The sequence below is a fragment of the Schistocerca gregaria genome, chromosome 5 (genome assembly GCF_023897955.1).
Source record: "Schistocerca gregaria isolate iqSchGreg1 chromosome 5, iqSchGreg1.2, whole genome shotgun sequence".
Classification (NCBI taxonomy): domain Eukaryota; kingdom Metazoa; phylum Arthropoda; class Insecta; order Orthoptera; family Acrididae; genus Schistocerca; species Schistocerca gregaria.
In genome coordinates this window covers 103,824,775-103,846,384 of record NC_064924.1, presented here as the reverse complement: position 1 = coordinate 103,846,384, position 21,610 = coordinate 103,824,775, and the positions used below count along the sequence as shown (strand labels likewise).

The following is a 21,610-nucleotide window of genomic DNA, read 5'->3' as shown; positions in this document are numbered from 1 at the left end:
CCGTTATTTACATTGCATAACGTGCACTTCGTATAATATGGATAATATACAGCTTTTATGCTCACTATGAAGTATTTGAGAACGAGAGTGACTTGCAACAAACTTTAAGCATAATTTCAAGCCTCGCTTACACCCCCCCCCCCCCCCCCTCCCAAATGTTGAAAGTTTATCGCTTACATTTTCGCTGTTCATCGAGTAAAAAGTAGCATCAAACATGACGTTTTAATTTATTATTTCTTTACCACTGGCTGTATTCACAACACATTTTATAGACTGCTGTCACGTAGAACTGAATATACGTACAAATCTGTGTCACTGTACGCACACATTACAGGAGATATGACTTCATAAACACTGAGATGTGTGAAAAACTGCCGCGTAGTGCACGACGTATAAATTTATTACTTCTATACCAACTCCATTCCAACAAATCTGTCACTGAGTATCCGCATATGCCGCCGAATGTGCCTATAAAATTATTTCACTGTACGGCACACAGAGAGGGAAATAAAGAGGGAGGGATGAGTTGCAAATGGGCAGTGTGTGGAGCAGAGAGCTGGTTAGAGAGACCGTGAAGGATGACACTGACTAACAGAATTGAAATAAACACATATCCCGCAATTCCAGGTACTCAGCTAGTACGTAATACAAATGTCGGGATCGATGCAGTTATATAGATGACGTCGTCGAAATATACATTCCCTCTCGAAATGGCCAAAACGTGCAAACATTCGAGCACCCCCTTTGCTTCAGTTTTATGCAAATCGGGACGAAATTTCGTTGCATACATTTTTGTAATTTTTGCGTGCAAAGGATCGCGCTGTGTGGTGTCTGAATACGCGAATTTCAGTCCAGTCTGAGTAATCTGATATCTGTTCTTTACTCTCTCCATTCCAATCGACAGGTTCTGTAATCGACCGCAACAGGCAGTCATAACGGCTTTACCGTCACATTCCATTCAGGGTGAGCTCGGGAGATGGCCCACTGTGCTGGTTTTTCATTTTTTTCTTTTTATGTCAAAATATTGTCAAAAGCTGTAACACTGGACTGTCGAGAAAAAGTGGCCTATGTAGTTCCTTGTCTTGGATGGTTACTAACTTCCTCGTGTTCATCGCATTACCTTTCCAGATATTGTAGGTTGTTCGTTAGTTGTTCATAGGACGAACCATAACCCTTGCTGTCTCGCATTCCGCGAGGAAATTTTGGTTGCTCAACACGATGTTCGATTATGTTAAACGATTTACTATTTCCACATGCAGCCGACGCCTTTAACTGGGTGGAGTAAAGCTTACAATTGATCGCTATTGCTCGGTTTACCACTTTGTAACAAGTCGATCTGTCGCATTCTGGTATTATTTCCAATGCTTAATTTTCCAAGTGGCTATTTTAGGAAATTTTCCTTCTTTAGGGGTCTGTTGATATGAAACTTTTGTTGAGATAATCATTTCGTACGAACTTGAATGAGTGTGAGATGCTGGCAGAATTGAGGGGCCCTAGCTCTGATGTCTATTTTTGAAACAGCTCAGCACTTGGCTAATGTGTTTCCTTTTCTTTTTCACTCTTAATTCTATTTGCGTGCAAGTCCGTTAATCCCAGTTTTCTTCTTCTTAACGCCGTGTCGTTGGAGAGGGGTCCGCTGTTTGGATCACTGCACCCCATTTCTTACGGTGTCCGTCTGACAGCTGAATGGTCAGCGTGACGGACTGCCGTCGTAACTGGCTCGGGTTCGATTCCCGGCTGGATCGGGGATTTTCTCCGTTCAGGGGCTGTGTTGTCTTCATCATCATTTCATCCCCATCCGGCGAGCAGGTCGCCTAATGTGGCGTCGAGTGTAAGAAGACCTGCACCAATGCGGCCGGACCTGCCCCGTAAGGGGTCTCCCGGCCAATGGCGCCAAACGTTCATTTCATTTCTTACGGTCTAACACTTCCTGCGAATTTAGGCTTATTGATCTTACATCTGAGTTTATGGTGTCTAGCCTCCGTAATTTAAGTATTCAAAGTATTCCACGTTGTCTCTGTCCTTCGACAGCGAGATAATAGGCTTAACTGGTTACTAAAGCAAGTGATACCCGTGTTATGTATGCGTACCAACAAAGTCTCTATTCTTGCGTCTTTCCATTGACAGGACAGCTAGTTGTAGGATCGTTGTATTGTTGATGTGCCTAATTACATAAGTTCCATATTTCCATGGCTTCTATTGAGCGTTGCGCACTTGTAGGCTTGGGACAAACCTTGGTACCACATACTGCAATTGACCTCACCGTTGTGCGGAATGTCTTTGATTTTAGGAGCATAGAGATCTCCGTATCACAAAGAATACCAGTCACGCATCAGCCGTCACTCCGTAGTCAAGAACCTAGATACTGGAACGAGTTTCCCTTGGTGACATTAGCTCCTTTAATTTGTATAGTTTCAGGAGATGGAATCATTTCGAGGTACTTTATCTTGTGGATGTTTAAACTATGCTAAATATTTGTAGACGGTCATATCATATGTCGACCCAGGTTTCAAGGCCATCCCTGATATCTGCCGCTACCAACACGTCATCAGCGTTCAGTAATCTCCACGGTTCACACGTCGCGCGTATAGGTATGTGTTACTGCAAGAAAGAGCACTTGAGGCAGAGCTGAGTCTCGATGAACGTCGACTGTCACTGGAAAGCTATCAGTCAGTTCCTCAGAACATCTCATCCGCCTGATGGTAGTATTGTACAGCATTTTATCCAAAACTTCCTGGCACATTAAAACGGTATGCTACACCGAGACTCGAACTCTGGACCTTCGCCTTCCGCGGGCAAGTGCTCTGCCATCTGAGTTACCCAAGCACGACACACGGCTCGTCATCAAAGCTGTAATTCCGCCATTACCATGTCTCCTACCTTCCAAACTTCACAGAAACTCTTCTGCGGAACTGCAGAACTAGCACCCCTGGGAACATCCCCCAGGCTGTGGCTAAGCCATGTCTCCGCAGTATCCTTTCTTCCAGTTTTGCAGGTTCGCTGGAGTGCGTCTGTGAAGTTCTGAAGGGAGCAGACAAGGTACTGGCGGAATTACAGCTGTGAGGACGAGCCGTGAGTCGTGCTTGGGTAACTGAGATGGCAGAGCACTTGCCCGTGGAAGGCAAAAGTCCCAGAGTTCGAGTCTCTGTACGGCATACTACTTTAATCTGCCAAGAAATTTTATATCAGATCGCAATCCGTTGCTGAGTGAATGATGGAGTTGAATAATTATGCCCTCTAGATGGGCCCTTTGTCGTTACGTCACTCAATTTTCCAAATTTCTGCAGGAACTTCGTTTCGTCTTGGAGCCTTTCAATTTTTCTTGTTATGAATGGCAATTTTGACCCCTTATGTTGCCATGCACACAATCTGGCCTAGTCGTTACATCGCCTTCCGGGCCAGTCGGTAGATGAATTTATCACATTCTTTAGCTGTTAGCTAGTTATATAAATATTTCTGGTGATTTACTTTAGCCTCTGTAACTGATTGTTTCGCCTCCTTCTTGGTGGTTTTGAAGATCTGAAGGTTTGTCTCATTCTGGAAGCTTGTAACTGTTTGAAAGTTGCATTTTATACATGAGCTTTTTCCTTTACCTTTTCTCTCCACAACCACGTCTGTTTATCAATTCTGGATGTAGTTGGCTGTGTTATACCGAGCTCTGCTTGAGTTGTTGTGTAGCTGGGGGTAGAAGTGCGCACTTAACATTTTATTGTCTTTCCCTTGTGCTTTTTTGGTTCCATGACATTGAAAATTGTACATGATACACCTAGGATCATACTTTACACGATACCATAAGGTCAAGATTGCTTATATGATGTATGTAATCTTACAAATGAAGAAAATGTATCTTAGACGCAGGCCTGGGGTACACATCCTATTGACATTGACCAAACTCCGCACAAACAGAATTTATTGCATTTATAACACAGTAAATGAGAATTACAGTATTGGTCAGATGCTGCCATTATTAACCGGTCTAATGTTTTACTACGTCAAAATCACCACCGTCATCAGAATCATCATTATCATTGTCTTGATCTTAAAGAGAGTATTAAAACATGAAACAGCACACTAATATGTCATTAATATAAATACAGGACATTTTAATACAAGGAAACAAAACACAATGCATTATCATTACTTGGCTTTTTATCACACACTTCTCCGCTGTTTTCCTGCTACAGTCTGCATTCCTGATTAGTCTTCATTACAGTCTCTATGGGGCGGATAATAATATTTAGATTGCAAAGTTTCTAAGTAGTTGAAAAAGAGTTCCATTTTTGCTTCACTGAACCCCATCATCGTGCCGATACCGATTTTCTCCGGTTGTCCCAAACTTAAATTATGAATAGTGTTGAATGAGCGAGGCCATTCTTCCACAGGCACTTGCGTTTCTTCACTAAACGGGTTGTTTACGCCATTACTTTCGGCAAACTGCGACGATACATATTTGAAGTGTTTCAACATAAGTCATGGAACATAGAATCCAGATTGTTACAATGCTGTGACAATTCAGTTTTCGATGTATCAGAAAATACTCTATTGAGGATTCCCAACGACGCCACTCCATACCTTGCTTTAACTCTTTCATTTAATGTGCATTCATACATGCACGACTTTTTGCTTGCATTTCTAAGGAAAACTTTATTTTGAAACTTCCTGGCAGATTAAAACTGTGTGCCCGACCGAGACTCGAACTCGGGACCATTGCCTTTCGCGGGCAAGTGCTCTACCTACTGAGCTACCGAAGCACGACTCACGTCGGGTACTCACAACTCCTTTCTTTCAGGAGTGCTAGTTCTGCAAGATTCGCAGAAGAGCTTCTGTAAAGTTTGGATGGTAGGAGACGGATACTGGCAGAAGTAAAGCTGTGAGTACTGGACGTGAGTCGTGCTTCGGTAGTTCAGTTGGTAGAGCACTTGCCCACGAAAGGCAAAGGTCCCGAGTTCGAGTCTCGGTCGGGCACACAGTTTTAATCTGCCAGGAAGTTTCATATCAGCGTACATTCCGCTGCAGAGTGAAAATCTCATTCTGGAAACTTTATTTTGTTTTACTTCTTGGCATCATATAATGTTTTAGGAGACAACGGCATGCACAACGTTTTTCTTCGGAGTTTCTGTAACCTGAAGTTGAACCAGTGTTATTAAGACTGAATTAGTCGAAGTGAAATGGTTAATTATTACTTAAGGCCTATTACAGAAGTTAAATAAACCTTTTTGTTCAATATTCAAGCCGAAGAACGAAAAGACAAACGTTTTTGGGGAAAGATACGCATGTGGACATTTGCACCAGATAGATCGTAAAATCTTTGTCCTGTAGTGTTGGTTTCTGCACTTGTGGTATCACCTACCATATACGGCAACTTGTTTAACTAACAACTAAGCTCACATCGTGAGTTAGATTATAAAATTACACAGGAGTTGCTCGTAACTCTTTGGGATTGTGTTATAGAAGACAGACAGCCATCAGTTACATGGTAAATACGTAGATAGAGAAGGGCCGGCCGGGGTGGTGGAGCGGTTGTAGGCGCTACAGTCTGAAACCGCGCGACCGCTACGGTCGCAGGTTCGAATCCTGCCTCGGGCATGGATGTGTGTGCTGTCCTTAGGTTAGTTAGGTTTAAGTAGATGTAAGTTCCAAGAGACTGATGACCTCAGAAGTTCAGTCCCATAGTGCTCAGAGCAATTTGAACGATATTGATAAAAAAAGTTCCAAAAGACTAAGCTCATATCTCGAAAGCTTCAAAGCACAAACCACTAACACATCACATCAGAATATTCCGTCTTAAAAACTCTCAACCGAAGATCCAGAACTACCGGACTACACTCACAAGTAGGAAAAGCACTAGATTTGGTTCGTTTCCCGCGTGTACCTTTGTCCTTGCGTACACTACTAGTTACAAAATTGATAAATACTGATAACGTGTGACCAATATGAGCAGAGGTAACTCGATGCAATCTTTGGTCCCAATCCACTCTCAGTTGAGCTGAGGCTGCAGGTATACAGAGAAGTCTAAACGATTTCAGCCCTCGGTGTGAACTACAGTAGTACGAGGGTCACTCCAAAACAAAATGCACACTATTTTTTTTAAATCCATCTTTTATTGTACATGTTTGAAAATTTACAGTGTGTAGATACATCCTTTAGGAACAATATTTTCATTTCTCCACATAAGTTCCATCCCTCTCAACTGCCTTACGCCATCTTGGAACCACGTCTGTATACGCGCACGGTAAAATTGTGGACCAACGTGTTGGAGCCACTGTTCGGCAGCGTGCACAAGGGAGTCATCATCTTCAAACCTTGTTCCACGAAGAGAGACTTTCAGTTTCCCAAAGAGATGATAGTCACATGAAGCCAGGTCATCACTATAAGGCGGGTGTTTCAGTGATGTCCATCCGAGTTTTGTGATCGCTTCCATGGTTTCTTGACTGACTTGTGGCCATCCATTGCCGTGCAAGAGCAGAACATCCTGCGTTTGCCGATGTGGTCGAACACGATTCAGTCGAGCTTGAAGTTTCTTCAGTGTCGTCACATATGCATCAGAATTTATGGTGGTTTCACTTAGCATGATGTCCACAAGCAAGAGTCCTTCGGAACCGAAGAACACCGTAGCCGTAACTTTCCAAGAGATGGTGTAGTTTTGAATTTTTTTTCTTGGGAGAATTTGCATGATGCATCTCAAAACACCTTTTTCAAACTATTGTGGATGTTTCCCACTGTCTCGTCTCCACAGCAGAGGAATTCTATGACAGCATGTTGCAGTCACCTTGAAGACATGATGTGACGGTACCATTCACGGAAACAGGTTGATCTAAGTTTGAAAACAAGTGGGAAGGATGTATCTCCACAAGTTCGCAAGTCCGGCCACCGTATTGCAAGGTTTTTTTTTTTTTTTTTTTTTAGTTGACGCTACTTCGGCGACTTGCGAGTCAATGATGGTGAAATTCTCGGCGGGGTCAGGGATTTTCTCTGCCTCGGGATGACTGGGTGTTTTGTGTTCTTCATCATCATTTCACCATCATTGACTCGCAAGACGCCAAAGTGGCCTCAGCTAAAAAAAAAAAAAATACTTGCAATACGGCGGCCGGATTTCCCCGCATGGGACCTCCCGGCCAACAATGCCATGCGATCATTTCATACTGTAAAACTTCCACACAGGCAGAATGAAAACTGTATTTTCACAAAAATAGTATGCATTTCTTTTGGATTGACTCTCGTACATCAGTTGCTGTACAGCCTTCCTATTTGTTTGAACACCGGGAGGACCTGACTGAGCTAAGTGCCACGCTTTTGCAGGTACTTGCATGCTGGTTAGCTTGGCTTTGTGTGTCATAGCTACAGTTCTAACCACGTGGGTGTGTTTGTGACAGTGAAGCCTAACAAATGGTGCTGCACTTTGGCAGTGGGAGCGGCGCGGCCGGTGGAATGAAGCAGTTTTGTGTGCAGGTCGCCCGCGGCGGACGTGAAGGTGCACTCGTCGCGGCGCGACAGCGTCTACGACGTGCTGGCGTGGACCGTCGCGGAGGACCAGGCGCTGAGCGCGCCCACCACCTTCCACTGCGACCTTCGCATCCCAGAGACCAACTTCACGCAGCGCGCCTCCACCCACTACGAGCCCGGTGAGTACCTGCCCCTCTCCTCTGCTGCGCACACTGCGCAACTTTCCTCTTGATGAAGAGTGACGACACATGCGGCCGCTTGGGGCTCCTAGCTGAGACAGGCGCCAGAGCTGTCTCGAGTGCAAGCTTTGGGTACACGCTGTATCATAATTTGTGACACGATAACAGAAGCAAAACATTCGACTAGACATGGGTCCACAAACAAAGCATTTTCGAAATAATTGCCAATTTTATTTATTTATCGTATAATAAATAATAATCAGAAGTAGGGGTGTGCTACCCGACCACGATATTACTACACCTGGACTCCTGCGGCCGTTATCGGAAACACGCTGTTGTAGTAGAAAGGTAGTGGCATCGCATTGTGAATGATTTCAAGACATTTGTCCATATACTAACATGTGGTTCAGACGTTCGTATCACGATAAATACTCACGATCAGCTGATCGAAACACCCTCACTCCGAGGTGCTGTAATACTGTGGTCACCTAATAAACAGGGAAAGGGCGAGTAACGTGGAATCCTCTGTTATGCCAGTCCCTCCTGGATATCCGGCCTCCTCCCACTTTCTAACAGTGCCTCCAGAACCTTGAGCATCATGCACTCCGCCTCGCCTTCCATATATGCCTCCCGTCGCCCACGCGGATCCTCTACGACCTCATTCCTTTCCCACATTTGCTCCTGTTCCTCGAACATATCCACTTGCTCTACACCTCCCGCCGCCTTGATCCCCCTCATCCTCTGGTTTCTTCTCTCCTCTCCTATCCCCGCCCCCTGCCACGCCTTCACTGTTGTGTCCCCCCTTCCCTCCATCTCTACACCCTTCATTTCCTTTCCCAAGGTGGCTTCCATCAACTCCCCCTCCCAGACGATGCCCTCTCTCCCGCCATTTATCCATCCTATCAACTCTGATCCTCACCTCCCCCCCCCCTCCTTTCCACTGTTCTTTCCCTGGTCTCCCTCTTCTCCACCCTCCATCCTGTTTTCTCCCTGCCTAACCTCCCCCTTCCTCCCTTCTCCCCCTTCCGCACTTCTCCCCACCTCCAAGTTCTTTTGTATTCCCCTCCTCTGCTCTGCCTTTCCCCACTCCCTGTCGCCTCTGCCCAGCACCCCCCCCCCCTCTTATGGGTCCTCATCCTCCATCGGCTCCTTCCCCCCCTCCTCCCTTTGTTTTTCCACTCCTTCCCCCATTTTTATTTTCCCATCATCTGTCCAGGTTCCCCCCACCTGCCTCGGCTGTGGTATGTCATACTTGCCAGCTTTTTTGTGCAGTGTTCAAGTGGATGTTAAGTGTCGTTCGTCTTTCCAAATTGTTGCTAATAGAAATCATGCTGTCGCTGGGTGAGAATTTTATGTCTCTTGCGAACGGAAACCAGACTGTCGTCCTGTTTTTTAATTGTCTGTTTATTATTTTATGTGTCTGCTTCATATGTATTTTATTAGCATCATCATCCCTTTGTTCTATGTTTTAATTTCCACAACTTTTCCGCGATGTTACCATTTAAGTCTCCGATTTTATCACCTGTTTTTATTATTTATTATCTTCATCTTTTTAAAACAAATCCTGTAGGCTGAAGGGCGGCATACTAAGCTGGTGCCAGGCAGCCCCCTTTGGAGGGAATCGAAACTCAATAAAGAAAAAAAAGTTATGTGGAAACATCTAGGATGTGTCCTGTACAGCGCTGCAGTCTAGCAGCGTTACCAGGAAATTATTTCAGTAGATCCCAGTGAAGTTCGGTGAAGTTCGGTGGCAGGAGGAACAAGACTTTTGGTCAGGTGAAAACAAGCTTATAAATACAAAATCAAATAAAGGTAATGCAGGAGTAGGATTAATAGTGAATAAAAAAATAGACGTGCAGGTAAGCTACTACAAACAGCATAGTGAACGCATTATTGTGGCCAAGATAGACACGAAGCCCACACCTACTACAGTTGTACAAGTTTATATGCCAACTAGCTATGCAGATGATGAAGAAATTGATGAAATGTGTGATGAGATAAAGGAAATTATTCGGATAGTGAAGGGCGACGAAAATTTAATAGTAATGGGTGACTGGAATACGATTGTAGGCAAAGGGAGCGAAGGAAACATAGAAATGAAAGAGGAAGCCGTCTGGTAGAATTTTGCACAGAGCATCATTTAATCATAACTAACACTTGGTTCAAGAATCATAAAAGAAGGTTGCACACATGGAAGAATCCAGGAGATACTAAAAGGTATCAGATAGATTATATAATGGTAAGACAGAGATTTAGGAACCAGGTTTTAAATTGTAAGACATTTCCAGGGGCAGATGTGGGCTCTGACCACAATCTATTGGTTATGAACTGAAGATTAAAATTGAAGAAACTGTAAAAAGGTGGGAATTTAAGGAGATGGGAACTAGATAAACTGACTAAACCAGAGGTTGTACAGAGTTTCAGGGAGAGGATAAGGAACAATTTACAGCAGTGGGGGAAAGAAGTACAGTTGAAGAAGAATGGGTAGCTGTGAGGGATGAAGTAGTGAAGGCAGCAGAGGGTCAAGTAGTATTGAATTTAATTGAAGAAAGGAGAAAATATAAAAATGAAGTAAATGAAGCAGGCAAAAAGGAATACAAACGTCTCAAAAATGAGATCGACAGGAAGTGCAAAATGGCTAAGCAGGGACGGCTAGAGGACAAATGTAAGGATGTAGAGGCTTATCTCACTAGGGGTAAGATAGATAGTGCCTACAGGAAAATTAAAGAGACATTTGGAGAAAAGAGAACCACTTGTATGAATAACAAGAGCTCAGATGGAAACCCAGTTCTAACCAAAGAAGGAAAAGCAGAAAGATGGAAGGAGTATATAGAGGGTCTATACAAGGGCGATGTACTTGAGGACAATATTATAGAAATGGAAGAGAATGTAGATGAAGATGAAATTGGAGATATGATACTGCGTGAAGAGTTTGACAGAGCACTGAAAGACCTGAGCCAAAACAAGGCCCTGGGAGTAGACAACATTCCATTAGAACTACTGACGGCCTTGGGAGAGCCAGTCCTGACAAAACTCTACCATCTGGTGAGGAAGACAGGCGAAGTACCCTCAGGCTTCAAGAAGAATATTATAATTCCAATTCCAAAGAAAGCAGGTGTTGACAGATGTGAAAATCACCAAACTATCAGTTTAATAAGTCACAGCTGCAAAATACTAACACCAGTTCTTTACAGACGAATGGAAACACTGCTCACATCCGACAATTCTGTGTATTGACATATCTTGTCAGTTGGAAGCTGGATTCGTCTGTCCACAAAATCTTCCACAGCCAATCATTGTCCACTTCCATGGGAGCAAGAAAGTCTAAAGCAGAGGTCTTTCTTGCTGGCACTTAAACAGGAAGCTACTCGTGCACATTGGTAATTTTGAATGGATAGCAAATAAACATGTTTCGTAGGATCTTACACATCGTGCTCACGGATATGTCCAATGTTGGGGCAGTTCTCCGTTCACTACACATTTACACACCACCGCTCGTCTCCTCCTGCACTGCTGTGGCCACTGCTGCCACTGATGTCGAATTAATTAGTTTCCTCCCTCTACCAGGCTGCACACCAAAAGAACCAGTCTTTTGGAATTTCCGAATCATTTTCTCCAGACCCGTGGCAGTCATCGGCCCAACACCTTTTTTCAAACCTTCAGTGTCCGGAACTGCAGAGCGACGTGTGCACGGTCATCGTTTGTGTAATACAGCTTTACAAGCAGAGCGCGTTCCTGCAATGAGACAGTCATGGCGAACGTCGCAGTTGCGAAAGGAGGAAAAGCCGTGTGCCCGGCGTGTTTATAACAACTTCAGTGTGTCGTGCGCTTGACAAGTGCAGGTGTTTCCATTTACGTATTCTGACACGTACAGCTTCATCTATTGATCAAATTTGACACAATTTTTTTCTTCTGCCATACGATTTCCCCCTTCTCCGATAACATTCCGTTGCAATTTCACGTCATTCTGAGCAGTGGTATTATTTCTACAGCGTTTTGAATGTTTAATTATAATCACCCTGTATTTACACTATGTACGCTTCATTACTATGTAGAACCATGATATCAGAACTACAAATACGTGAAATAATATCAGAACTTTCACCACTGTCTATAAAATCAAACAAGAAGATACTCTTTGCCGTAATGAAACTCTCGCAGGCTGTACGCAAACAAGCGGAGTGCAAACAAGGTGCTTGTGGAGTGTAACGAGGACAGCACATATTGACAGCAGAACAAGCATTTAATCACGTAGCAGAACTGAGACGGGCGAGCGCACGTAGGATGTTGGGCTGTTTTTGTGTAGGCTAGAGCGGTTCAGAGAAGCTGGTAGGGAGCGCTGAATCATTCTCGTTCGGAGTACTGTAAATACAGAGTGTGTGTGGGACGACGTGCGTGTGTGTATGTGCGTGTGTGTGTGTGTGTGTGGAGAGAGAGAGAGAGAGAGAGAGAGAGAGAGAGAGAGAGAGAGAGAAATAACTGAAACAGGCCACCTCGGCAGTGAATCACTGTTGCGTGTTGGTGAAAGAAGTGAGTCGCACGAACATCCGATCCGCAACACTAATCTATCTGAACATATTATGTTGGTATTAAATGAGCTAGTTTCTCCTTTATTATGAAATGGAAGATAAACTTTTGATGCTTTAGACTTTTATTTTGTAACAGTCACTGTTCTCTATTTTCTTTAAATTACTTGCTCGAGTAAGGGCGACTAAGAGTTTCCTTTCGAAGGCGTTCCTGCAGCACATATTCAGCATTACGCGCCTCTAGTGCTGGCGTACAAGCACTGAAATGGAAATGGAGGTTTGTTGCGACAATCCGGCTTGCGCGGGGTGAAAGTGGAAACGTGAACTATGGCTAAGTTATTACCAAATGCGTCCAAAGAGGGTGAACTTACTGTTGTACTTCTCTTGGCTGCCGAAGGAGAAACACCGGCAGACATCCATATAATGAGTATAGGGCACGTGTGTCGAAATTCGTCGCTGTGGAATGAAAACTGCTTTATGATAACACGAGTCCCCATACCGCAAACGTCGTGACGCAATAGTTCCACCAACTCAACTAGGAGCAACTCGTGCTCTTTCCCTGTAGTCCTGATCCCTCCCCACGCCTTCGGCCCCGCAAAACAGGCCTCGAAAGGTCGTCGATTCCTGTCGGACGAGGATGTGTAGCAGGCAGTTTCGAACCTCTTCGGCAGCTCGAATTTCTTTTAGGTCGTTATGCGTTGGATCTGTGATTAATCAATGAATTTTTAATCACGTTCTTTATTTGCAGGGCGATAAGTGCTTCCTCGCAATAATAATGTGAAGCCTGACTCCAGCAAACACAGATACACCCGTCCGTCAACTATCACACTTAAAATTCCAGGGAGCCATTGACCTGTAGTAATTTGCATTTCATCAAAAAAGAAGCTAAGCTATTTTTTTTAAAGTTTCACTGCATGGGGACATTACACAGCGTTCTATAAAATATATGCTGTCTCTGTACATGATGCAGTACCTGTCGTGCGCACGGCTTTACAGAATCTGATGAATAAAGAAAAATATGAAAATAACTGTTGTGTTGGCAGAAGAGCCAACACCGTGTTGCTAGAGGAGACCGAAATGCACGCGTTTTAGCTCACGCAGGCTGGATGGAGGAGGAAAGAACTATACTGACGTGAGGTCTGCAACATGACAAGGAAATAGAATTCAGAAAGCAGGCGTAATTAGTTTGATACTCAACTTTAATCCATTAATGATGAACGTCGCTCTTGACGGTACATGATTCACAATATTCTCTGTTCAGAATTCATTCCAATTACTGAATATGGCGCCTTGCTTGGTCGTAGCAAATGACGTAGCTGAACGCTATGCTAAACTGTGGTCTCTACAAATGAGAGCGTATGCAGACAGTGAACCATCGCTAGCAAAGTCGGCTGTACAACTGGGGCGAGTGCTAGGAAGTCTCTCTAGACTAGACCTGCCGTGTGGCGGCGCTCAGTCTGCAATCAATGAAAGTGGCGACCTGCGGGTCCGACATATACTAACGGACCGCGGCCGATTTAAAGGCTACCACCTAGCAAGTGTGCTGTCTGGCGTTGACACCAAAATAACAATTTGTGATTTTCTTTTTCGGGCTGTCGTTCTCAAACCGAAAGACAATTCGATCGAAAATAAAGGAAATCGCGCTATAAACACCGTATTTCCTTTTCCTATACCGGCCATCATACGGACCTCACTGATGTAACTCTGTAGCTGGTTGATGCAGAATCTTTTGACAATGCACAGCTCTGGCGAGTTATAATTCATGAAGTCCATGTACACTCCTGGAAATTGAAATAAGAACACCGTGAATTAATTGTCCCAGGAAGGGGAAACTTTATTGACACATTACTGGGGTCAGATACATCACATGATCACACTGACAGAACCACAGGCACATAGACACAGGCAACACAGCATGCATAATGTCGGCACTAGTACAGTGTATATCCACCTTTCGCAGCAATGTAGGCTGCTATTCTCCCATGGAGACGATCGTAGAGATGCTGGATGTAGTCCTGTGGAACGGCTTGCCATGCCATTTCCACCTGGCGCCTCAGTTGGACCAGCGTTCGTGCTGGACGTGCAGACCACGTGAGACGACGCTTCATCCAGTCCCAAACATGCTCAATAGGGGACAGATTCGGAGATCTTGTTGGCCAGGGTAGTTGACTTACACCTTCTAGAGCACGTTGGGTGGCACGGGATACATGCGGACGTGCTTTGTCCTGTTGGAACAGCAAGTTCCCTTGCCGGTCTAGGAATGGTAGAACGATGGGTTCGATGACGGTTTGGATGTACCGGGCACTATTCAGTGTCCCCTCGACGATCACCAGAGGTGTACGGCCAGTGTAGGAGATCGCTCCCCACACCATGATGCCGGGTGTTGGCCCTGTGTGCATCGGTCGTATGCAGTCCTGATTGTGGCGCTCACCTGCACGGCGCCAAACACGCATACGACCATCATTGGCACCAAGGCAGAAGCGACTCTCATCGCTGAAGACGACACGTCTCCATTCGTCCCTCCATTCACGCCTGTCGCGACACCACTGGAGGCGGGCTGCACGATGTTGGGGCGTGAGCGGAAGACGGCCTAACGGTGTGCGGGACCGTAGCCCAGCTTCATGGAGACGGTTGCGAATGGTCCTCACCGATACCCCAGGAGCAACAGTGTCCCTAATTTGCTGGGAAGTGGCGGTGCGGTCCCCTACGGCACTACGTAGGATCCTACGGTCTTGGCGTGCATCCGTGCGTCGCTGCGGTCAGGTCGCAGGTCGACGGGCACGTGCACCTTCCGCCGACCGCTGGCGACAACATCGATGTACTGTGGAGACCTCACGCCCCACGTGTTGAGCAATTCGGCGGTACGTCCACCCGGCCTCCCGCATGCCCACTATACGCCGTCGCTCAAAGTCCGTCAACTGCACATACGGTTCACGTCCACGCTGTCGCGGCATGCTACCAGTGTTAAAGACTGCGATGGAGCTCCGTATGCCAGGGCAAACTGGCTGACACTGACGGCGGCGGTGCACAAATGCTGCGCAGCTAGCGCCATTCGACGGCCAACACCGCGGTTCCTGGTGTGTCCGCTGTGCCGTGCGTGTGATCATTGCTTGTACAGCCCTCTCGCAGTGTCCGGAGCAAGTATGGTGGGTCTGACACACCGGTGTCAATGTGTTCTTTTTTCCATTTCCAGGAGTGTGTGTCTGCAAATGGCCTGAGTTTGTTCATGTGAACCGGAAGACCCATTCCATTCCATGTAAACACGGCCCCCGCCATTATGAAACCACTGCGAGCTCGCACCGTGTCTTGTTGAAAATTCGGGTCCGTGGCTTCGTGCAGTCTGCGTCACACTCGAATCCTACCAAGAGCTCTCAACAACTGAAATCTGGACGCAGCTGACAACGGTTTTATAGTCGTCCAGTGTCCAACTGATATAGTCACGAGCCCAGGACAGGCGCTGCAAGCGATGTCGTGCTGTTAGCAAAGGCACTCTCGTCGGTCGTCTGCTGCAGCAGCCCATTAAAATTAATTCGCAGCTGTGTCGTAACGGATACGTTCGGCGTACGTTCCACACCGATTTCTGCTTTTATTTCACGTAGTATTGCTTGCCTGTTAGCACTGACAACTCTGTGCAAGCGTCGCTGTTGTCTGGCTTTAAGTGAATTCCGTCGGCCACTGCGTTGTCGGTGGTGAGTGGAGTGTCCTAAGGGCGTAAAGTACACTGCTGGCCATTAAAATTCTTACACCCAGAAAAAATGCAGATGATAAACGGGTATTCATTGGAAAAATATATTATACCAGAACTGACATGTGATTACATTTTCACGCAATTTGGGTGCATAGATCGTGAGAAATCAGTACCCAGAACAACCACCTCTGGCCGTAATAGCGGTCTTGAAACGCCTGGGCATTGAGTCAAACAGAGCTTGGATGGCGTGTACAGGTACAGCTGCCCATGCAGCTTCAACACGAGGCCTGTACAGGACCAGATACATGCCGTCGTGCATTACCCTGCTGAAATGTAGGATTTTGCAGGGACCGATTGAAGGGTAGATCCACGGGTCGTAACACATCTGAATGTGACGTCAACTGTTCAAAGCGAACAAGAGGTGACAGAGACGTGTAACCAATGGCACCCCATATCATCACACTGGGTGATGGGCCAGTTTGGCGATGAGGAATACACGCTTCCAATGTGCGTTCACCATGCGACCATCATGATGCTGTAAACAGAACCTGGATTCATCCGAAAAAATGACGTTTTGATATTCCTGCAGAACTACTTAAACCTACCTAACCTAAGGAGATCACACACATCCATGCCCGAGGCAGGATTCGAACCGGCGACCACAGCAGCGCGATTCCGGACTGAAGCGCTTAGAACCGCTCGGCTGTGATGCAGCGTCAAGGGTAACCGCAGCCATGGTTTCCGAGCTGATAGTCCATGCTACTGCAAACGTCATGGAACTGTTCTTCCAGATGGTTATTGTCTTGCAAACGTCCCCATCTGTTGACTCAGGGATCGAGACGTGGCTGCACGATCCGTTACAGCCATGCGGGTAAGATGTCAGGTCATCTCGACTGCTAGTGACACGAGGCCGTTGGGATCCAGCACGGCGAACCGTATTACCCTCCTGAACCCACCGATTTCATATTATGCTAACAGTGATTGGGTCTCGACCAACGAGAGCAGCAATGTCGCGATACGATAAACCGCAATCGCGATGGGCTACAATCCGACCTTTATCAAAAACGGAAACGTGATGGTACGCATATCTCCTCCTTACAGGAGGCATCACAACAACCTTTCACCAGGCAACGGCAGTCAACTGCTGTTTGTGGATGAGAAATCGGTTGGAAACTTCCCTCAAGTCAGCACGTTGTAGGTGTCGCCACCGTCGCCAACCTTGTGTGACTGCTCTGAAAAGCTAATGATTTGCATATCACAGCATCTTCTTCCTGTCGGTTAAATTTCGCGTCTGTAGCACGTCATTTTCGTGGTGTAGCAATTTTAATGGCTAGTAGTGTAATTAAATTCTGGTAAAACACAAAATAATAATTTCCTGAATCTGAATTTTAGATAAGAAATGTTGGTCCCCTATATGACGAGTTCGAGGGCATGGAAAACGTAACGGTGGACTTTATATATGTCCCGTTGGACAACAATTACTACAGACAGTTAAATGGCACATTCTAAGTTCTGTCGGATGCCTATCACTGATGATAGTTAATCAGCAGTATCGCAACATCCAAGTCAGTCGGCGTTAACCCGTAAGGAAGCACAGAGACCAAGCGATGGAGAGGTTACTTAAATAGGTACAAGTTTGCCTTAGGGCGTGCATTTATGCGTGTTATCCGCGGAAACCAGTAGCAGGCGGCCTTAGTACCTCCGGTGGCGAGACCCGCCCCTTTTCGTGGCATCTGCAGGACACACTCCCAGTGTGTTGCGGTCGTCCTAAATGCTTAAGCACCACCTTTCTAAGCTAGAGTCGCCAAGAAGGCCAGACCTATGGGAACCCTCCGGTCACGGTTGTTTTGCTAGTAGACGGAGTTGTCCAGTGCAGCATTATAAAACACTCTTAGTACTAAAAGCCTCGCATTAAAGGTGTAAATGAAGGGCTAACGGGAGAAAGTGCTGACACACAAGAGCATGTTTTGCGCTAGCGCATGCTGTATGTTTAGCTATATTCAAAGACAAGAACACACACAAAAAAATGCCTCGAAGCACTATGGGACTTAACAGTCCCCTAGACTTAGAACTGCTTAAACCTAACTAACCTAAGGACATCACACACATCCATGCACGAGGCAGGATTCGAACCTGCGACCGGAGCAGCAGTGCGATTCCGGACTGAAGAGCCTAGAACCGCTCGGCCATGTCGGCTGGCCCAAGAACACACAAACAGCAAAGCCGAGCTATATGCACAGGGCGATTTTTTTACCATGTACAAACTCTATGGATTGATCGATGAGAGGATGAGGAACGTAAAAGGTCTAATGAACGCATGTCCCGAAATGCATGGTTTCCATGGTAGAGACAGTTTATTCAGTCATACTATGTTACAGGGAGGGCGGTATGCAGTATGCACGCTTTCCCCCTAGACGATGGTACTGTTATGCGAACGTCTTTCCCTAGCGCCCACTCCTGCCATAGTAATTGGAACACTGTTTTCGTTTCACTACTCTTGCTTACTAACCTTGTAGAGCATGTGCTCCAGCGTTGTACACAATGGTTTCGTATTTGAATCGAGAGCTTGCCGACGTGGTGTGAAGGACGTGTCCGAAGCGTTCGGACACCAGATTTAGAGGAAAATGTGGTTATAGCTGTGGAAGGCGACCGGCGTGTAAGTGCCAGGCAATTGGCCCAGTACAGGATTTGCCAGACGACCGTGTGGATAATTCTCCACAACAATTGTCACTACCCTTATGACTTAGCATGCGCAAGGCTTACTACCGACATCTTTCCACATCTGGAGCAGATTTGTCACCGGTTTGTTCACCAGGCAACCAAGATTCCGGGATTTGTGTCATCCCTCCTATTCACAGGTGAGGCCACCTTTACGAGTAGTGGTATCTTAAGCTTTCATAACAGTCATATGTGGGATAGTATGCAGAACCCTCATGGCAGCGAATCATCAGCATCTGTGTACATGGAATGCATGGGCCAGTATAATCTGCGACCGTATTTTGGGGCCAGTAATCCCCCAAAGTCGCCTAACAGGCTGGAACTATCACCGTTTCTTGCGGGTGACTTTGCCTTCCCATTGATGATTCGAGCGGTTACGTGGCTGCTACATGATGGTGTTACAGCCGTTAACGTCCGGATGCATGTCAGTCGTGTCTTCCCTGGTCGATGGATTAGTCGAAGGGGGTCCTGTTGCACAGCCTGCTCGTTCACAGGATCTCAATCCGTCCAGTTTCTTTCTATGGGGCGATCTCAACGGTATCGTGTAGGCAGCGCCCATTCCAGATGTGGACACAATGGAGCAGCGTGAGACAGAACAACGCATACGTTGAGGCACATGGAAATCGTTTTCAACATATACCACTTTGGCTGCGTGGCACAGCGCTTGCTAGACCGCTCTCTCTATAACAATGTGATTCTGAATAAATGGTTTCTCGCATGGAAACCATGCTATACCGGACATAATATCATTAGACTTTGTACGTTCCGTACCCGCTCATCGATCAGTTCCTCGAGTTTGTACACGGTGGACAAAATCTCACTGTGTACTGCATTTTATACTGATAGATATGGAACTGCCTGTGGCCAGTACATGGTGCATTCGAAAATTCCACAGGTAATGTGATAAATTAATCCTTAATAAATCGAGGGATGGCATTTATTCCGCCAGTACCTTCACAAGGTGAAAAGGTAAAGTTCCACGTTCTATCCTTAGACGGGACAAACGGACCCGACCTACTGCAACGTCACCCACTGCAAATGTTGCCACTGGATGCTGTACGGAGGGGCACTTCACCAGCACACTGCTCTCCCTGTCGTTGTAGGGTTTAATCTTGGAATCGCTACTACTCGTTCAAGTAACTCCTCAGTTGGCCTCACAAGGCTGAGGGCACCCCGTTCCAATCATCCCGCCAAGGAAAATCGCAAGCAGCGCTAGGAACCTATCCCGGGTCACTCACATGGCTGTCAGCCGCGCTTACCACATTTCGTTGGTTTTTTATTTAAGTGAGACAGACTAATCCTAAGCCCACGAAACGAGTCTCTTACACGCTTTTCTTTAAAAAAAATCGCTAAAGGATAAAAAAAAAACATTTGTCTGTGGAGGTTGACAATCAAGACCACCAGTGAAACTTAAATATGTAAGACGGGTTGATTATGTTTATTATTGTACGCGTAGTTACTTAATATACCTAACCAACAACTAGATTCATCCAAATTCTTTGTATTTATTTGGTTTCGAAATAGATACACATCGCATAAATTTTTGATCATTCTTGCTACTACCACTGAATGAATGAATGAATGAATGGACGCACTTACGTCGCTGCCTTCTGTGTTTTATTTCTCACTATATACGAAAGGACGACACGATAAACAGGGAAGGTAGGAAGCGCTGTCACCGCCAGGAAACGAAAGTCCTAAACGCCGAGTCAAGAGTAGACGCAACCTGTCAGTGGGTGAGAAGTTGAAGCTCTGTTCAGTAGACAGCAGCACTGGCGATAATAATACAATGGACGCCACGTGTCAGTATTTCCGAAACGTACAGTTAGGTGACCCTTCAGCTCCGCAACCTCCTAATGGACCGCATTCTTGGGTACGTACACAAGTTCCGAAACACATTCTGCAACGACCCTTTTTAAGCGAAAACACATTATATTTTGAATTTTGAATTGTTAACAGTTTTCAAAATTCAGGGAATTTGTCGTCACATGTAAGGCTTATGCAAGGCAAGTCATAATACTCCTAATAACATGGACGCCCCGAGAAAATCGGGACATCTGGTTACTCTACGCCTAGCTGGAGGAGATCTTTTGAGACCGTAGGTGTTCGCCGAGCTACAGTCTGAGAAAAGCTTACTGCGGGCGGTCACGTCTCGGAGCTATTCTGAGAGCTTGCGCACGCGCCTCTCGCTAGAGACAGACCGGATGGGAACGGTCGGTATTAAATTAGAAGCGTGTGTACCCCAGCCCGCACAGAGCCCGCGGTGCCGGGCGCTAACAGTACCCTCGCCCACCAACCCCCGGCCCCCTGGCGCAGCCCCGTAAATCTGGGCCTCATTAGTTAGGCGCTCGCCAGAGGAGTGGCTGGTGGTAGCGGCGCGACAACCGCCTGTGGGCGTGGTCGTGGCGGCGCGACGCACCGCACCGCACTAATTTATTTATGCGCAGCCGCGTTGGCAGCGACATCGCCGGCTGGTCTGGCTCTCCTCTTACCGCCACACAGTATTTTCCGCCGCCTCCGTGTACCACGCTCTGTTTACTCCTAGTACTCGCATCGCGAACTGGAACGGCTTCCACCCAATCGTGTTTCGCAGTAAGCTGTTACATCACATATGCTTACCGCCTTCCGCCGCGGCTGTAAATTACCTTCTTAAAATTGTAATAAAATTTTAAACAATAACTCGTCGATTAACCTCAACTAGATGGTTTATACATTCCTGGAAATGGAAAAAAGAACACATTGACACCGGTGTGTCAGACCCACCATACTTGCTCCGGACACTGCGAGAGGGCTGTACAAGCAATGATCACACGCTCGGCACAGCGGACACACCAGGAACCGCGGTGTTGGTCGTCGAATGGCGCTAGCTGCGCAGCATTTGTGCACCGCCGCCGTCAGTGTCAGCCAGTTTGCCGTGGCATACGGAGCTCCATCGCAGTCTTTAACACTGGTAGCATGCCGCGACAGCGTGGACGTGAACCTTATGTGCAGTTGACGGACTTTGAGCGAGGGCGTATAGTGGGTATGCGGGAGGCTGGGTGGACGTACCGCCGAAT

The 21,610-nt window shown here is 46.3% G+C and overlaps 1 protein-coding gene across 8 annotated transcripts in view; it reads left to right on the top strand.

Annotated features, from left to right (window-relative positions):
- LOC126272688 (hemicentin-1-like) overlaps positions 1–21,610 on the top strand; it is a 1,027,565-nt gene that overhangs the window by 638,605 nt on the left and 367,350 nt on the right. For 4 of the 8 annotated variants that reach the window (XM_049975713.1, XM_049975709.1, XM_049975712.1 and 1 more), the window contains exon 4: positions 7,450–7,622. In XM_049975713.1, the coding sequence (XP_049831670.1) occupies positions 7,450–7,622 (173 nt within the window). Of the gene's footprint in view, positions 1–7,437; positions 7,623–21,610 lie in introns of all 8 variants that reach the window. The other 4 variants (XM_049975711.1, XM_049975707.1, XM_049975710.1 and 1 more) reach the window with 1 other exon arrangement.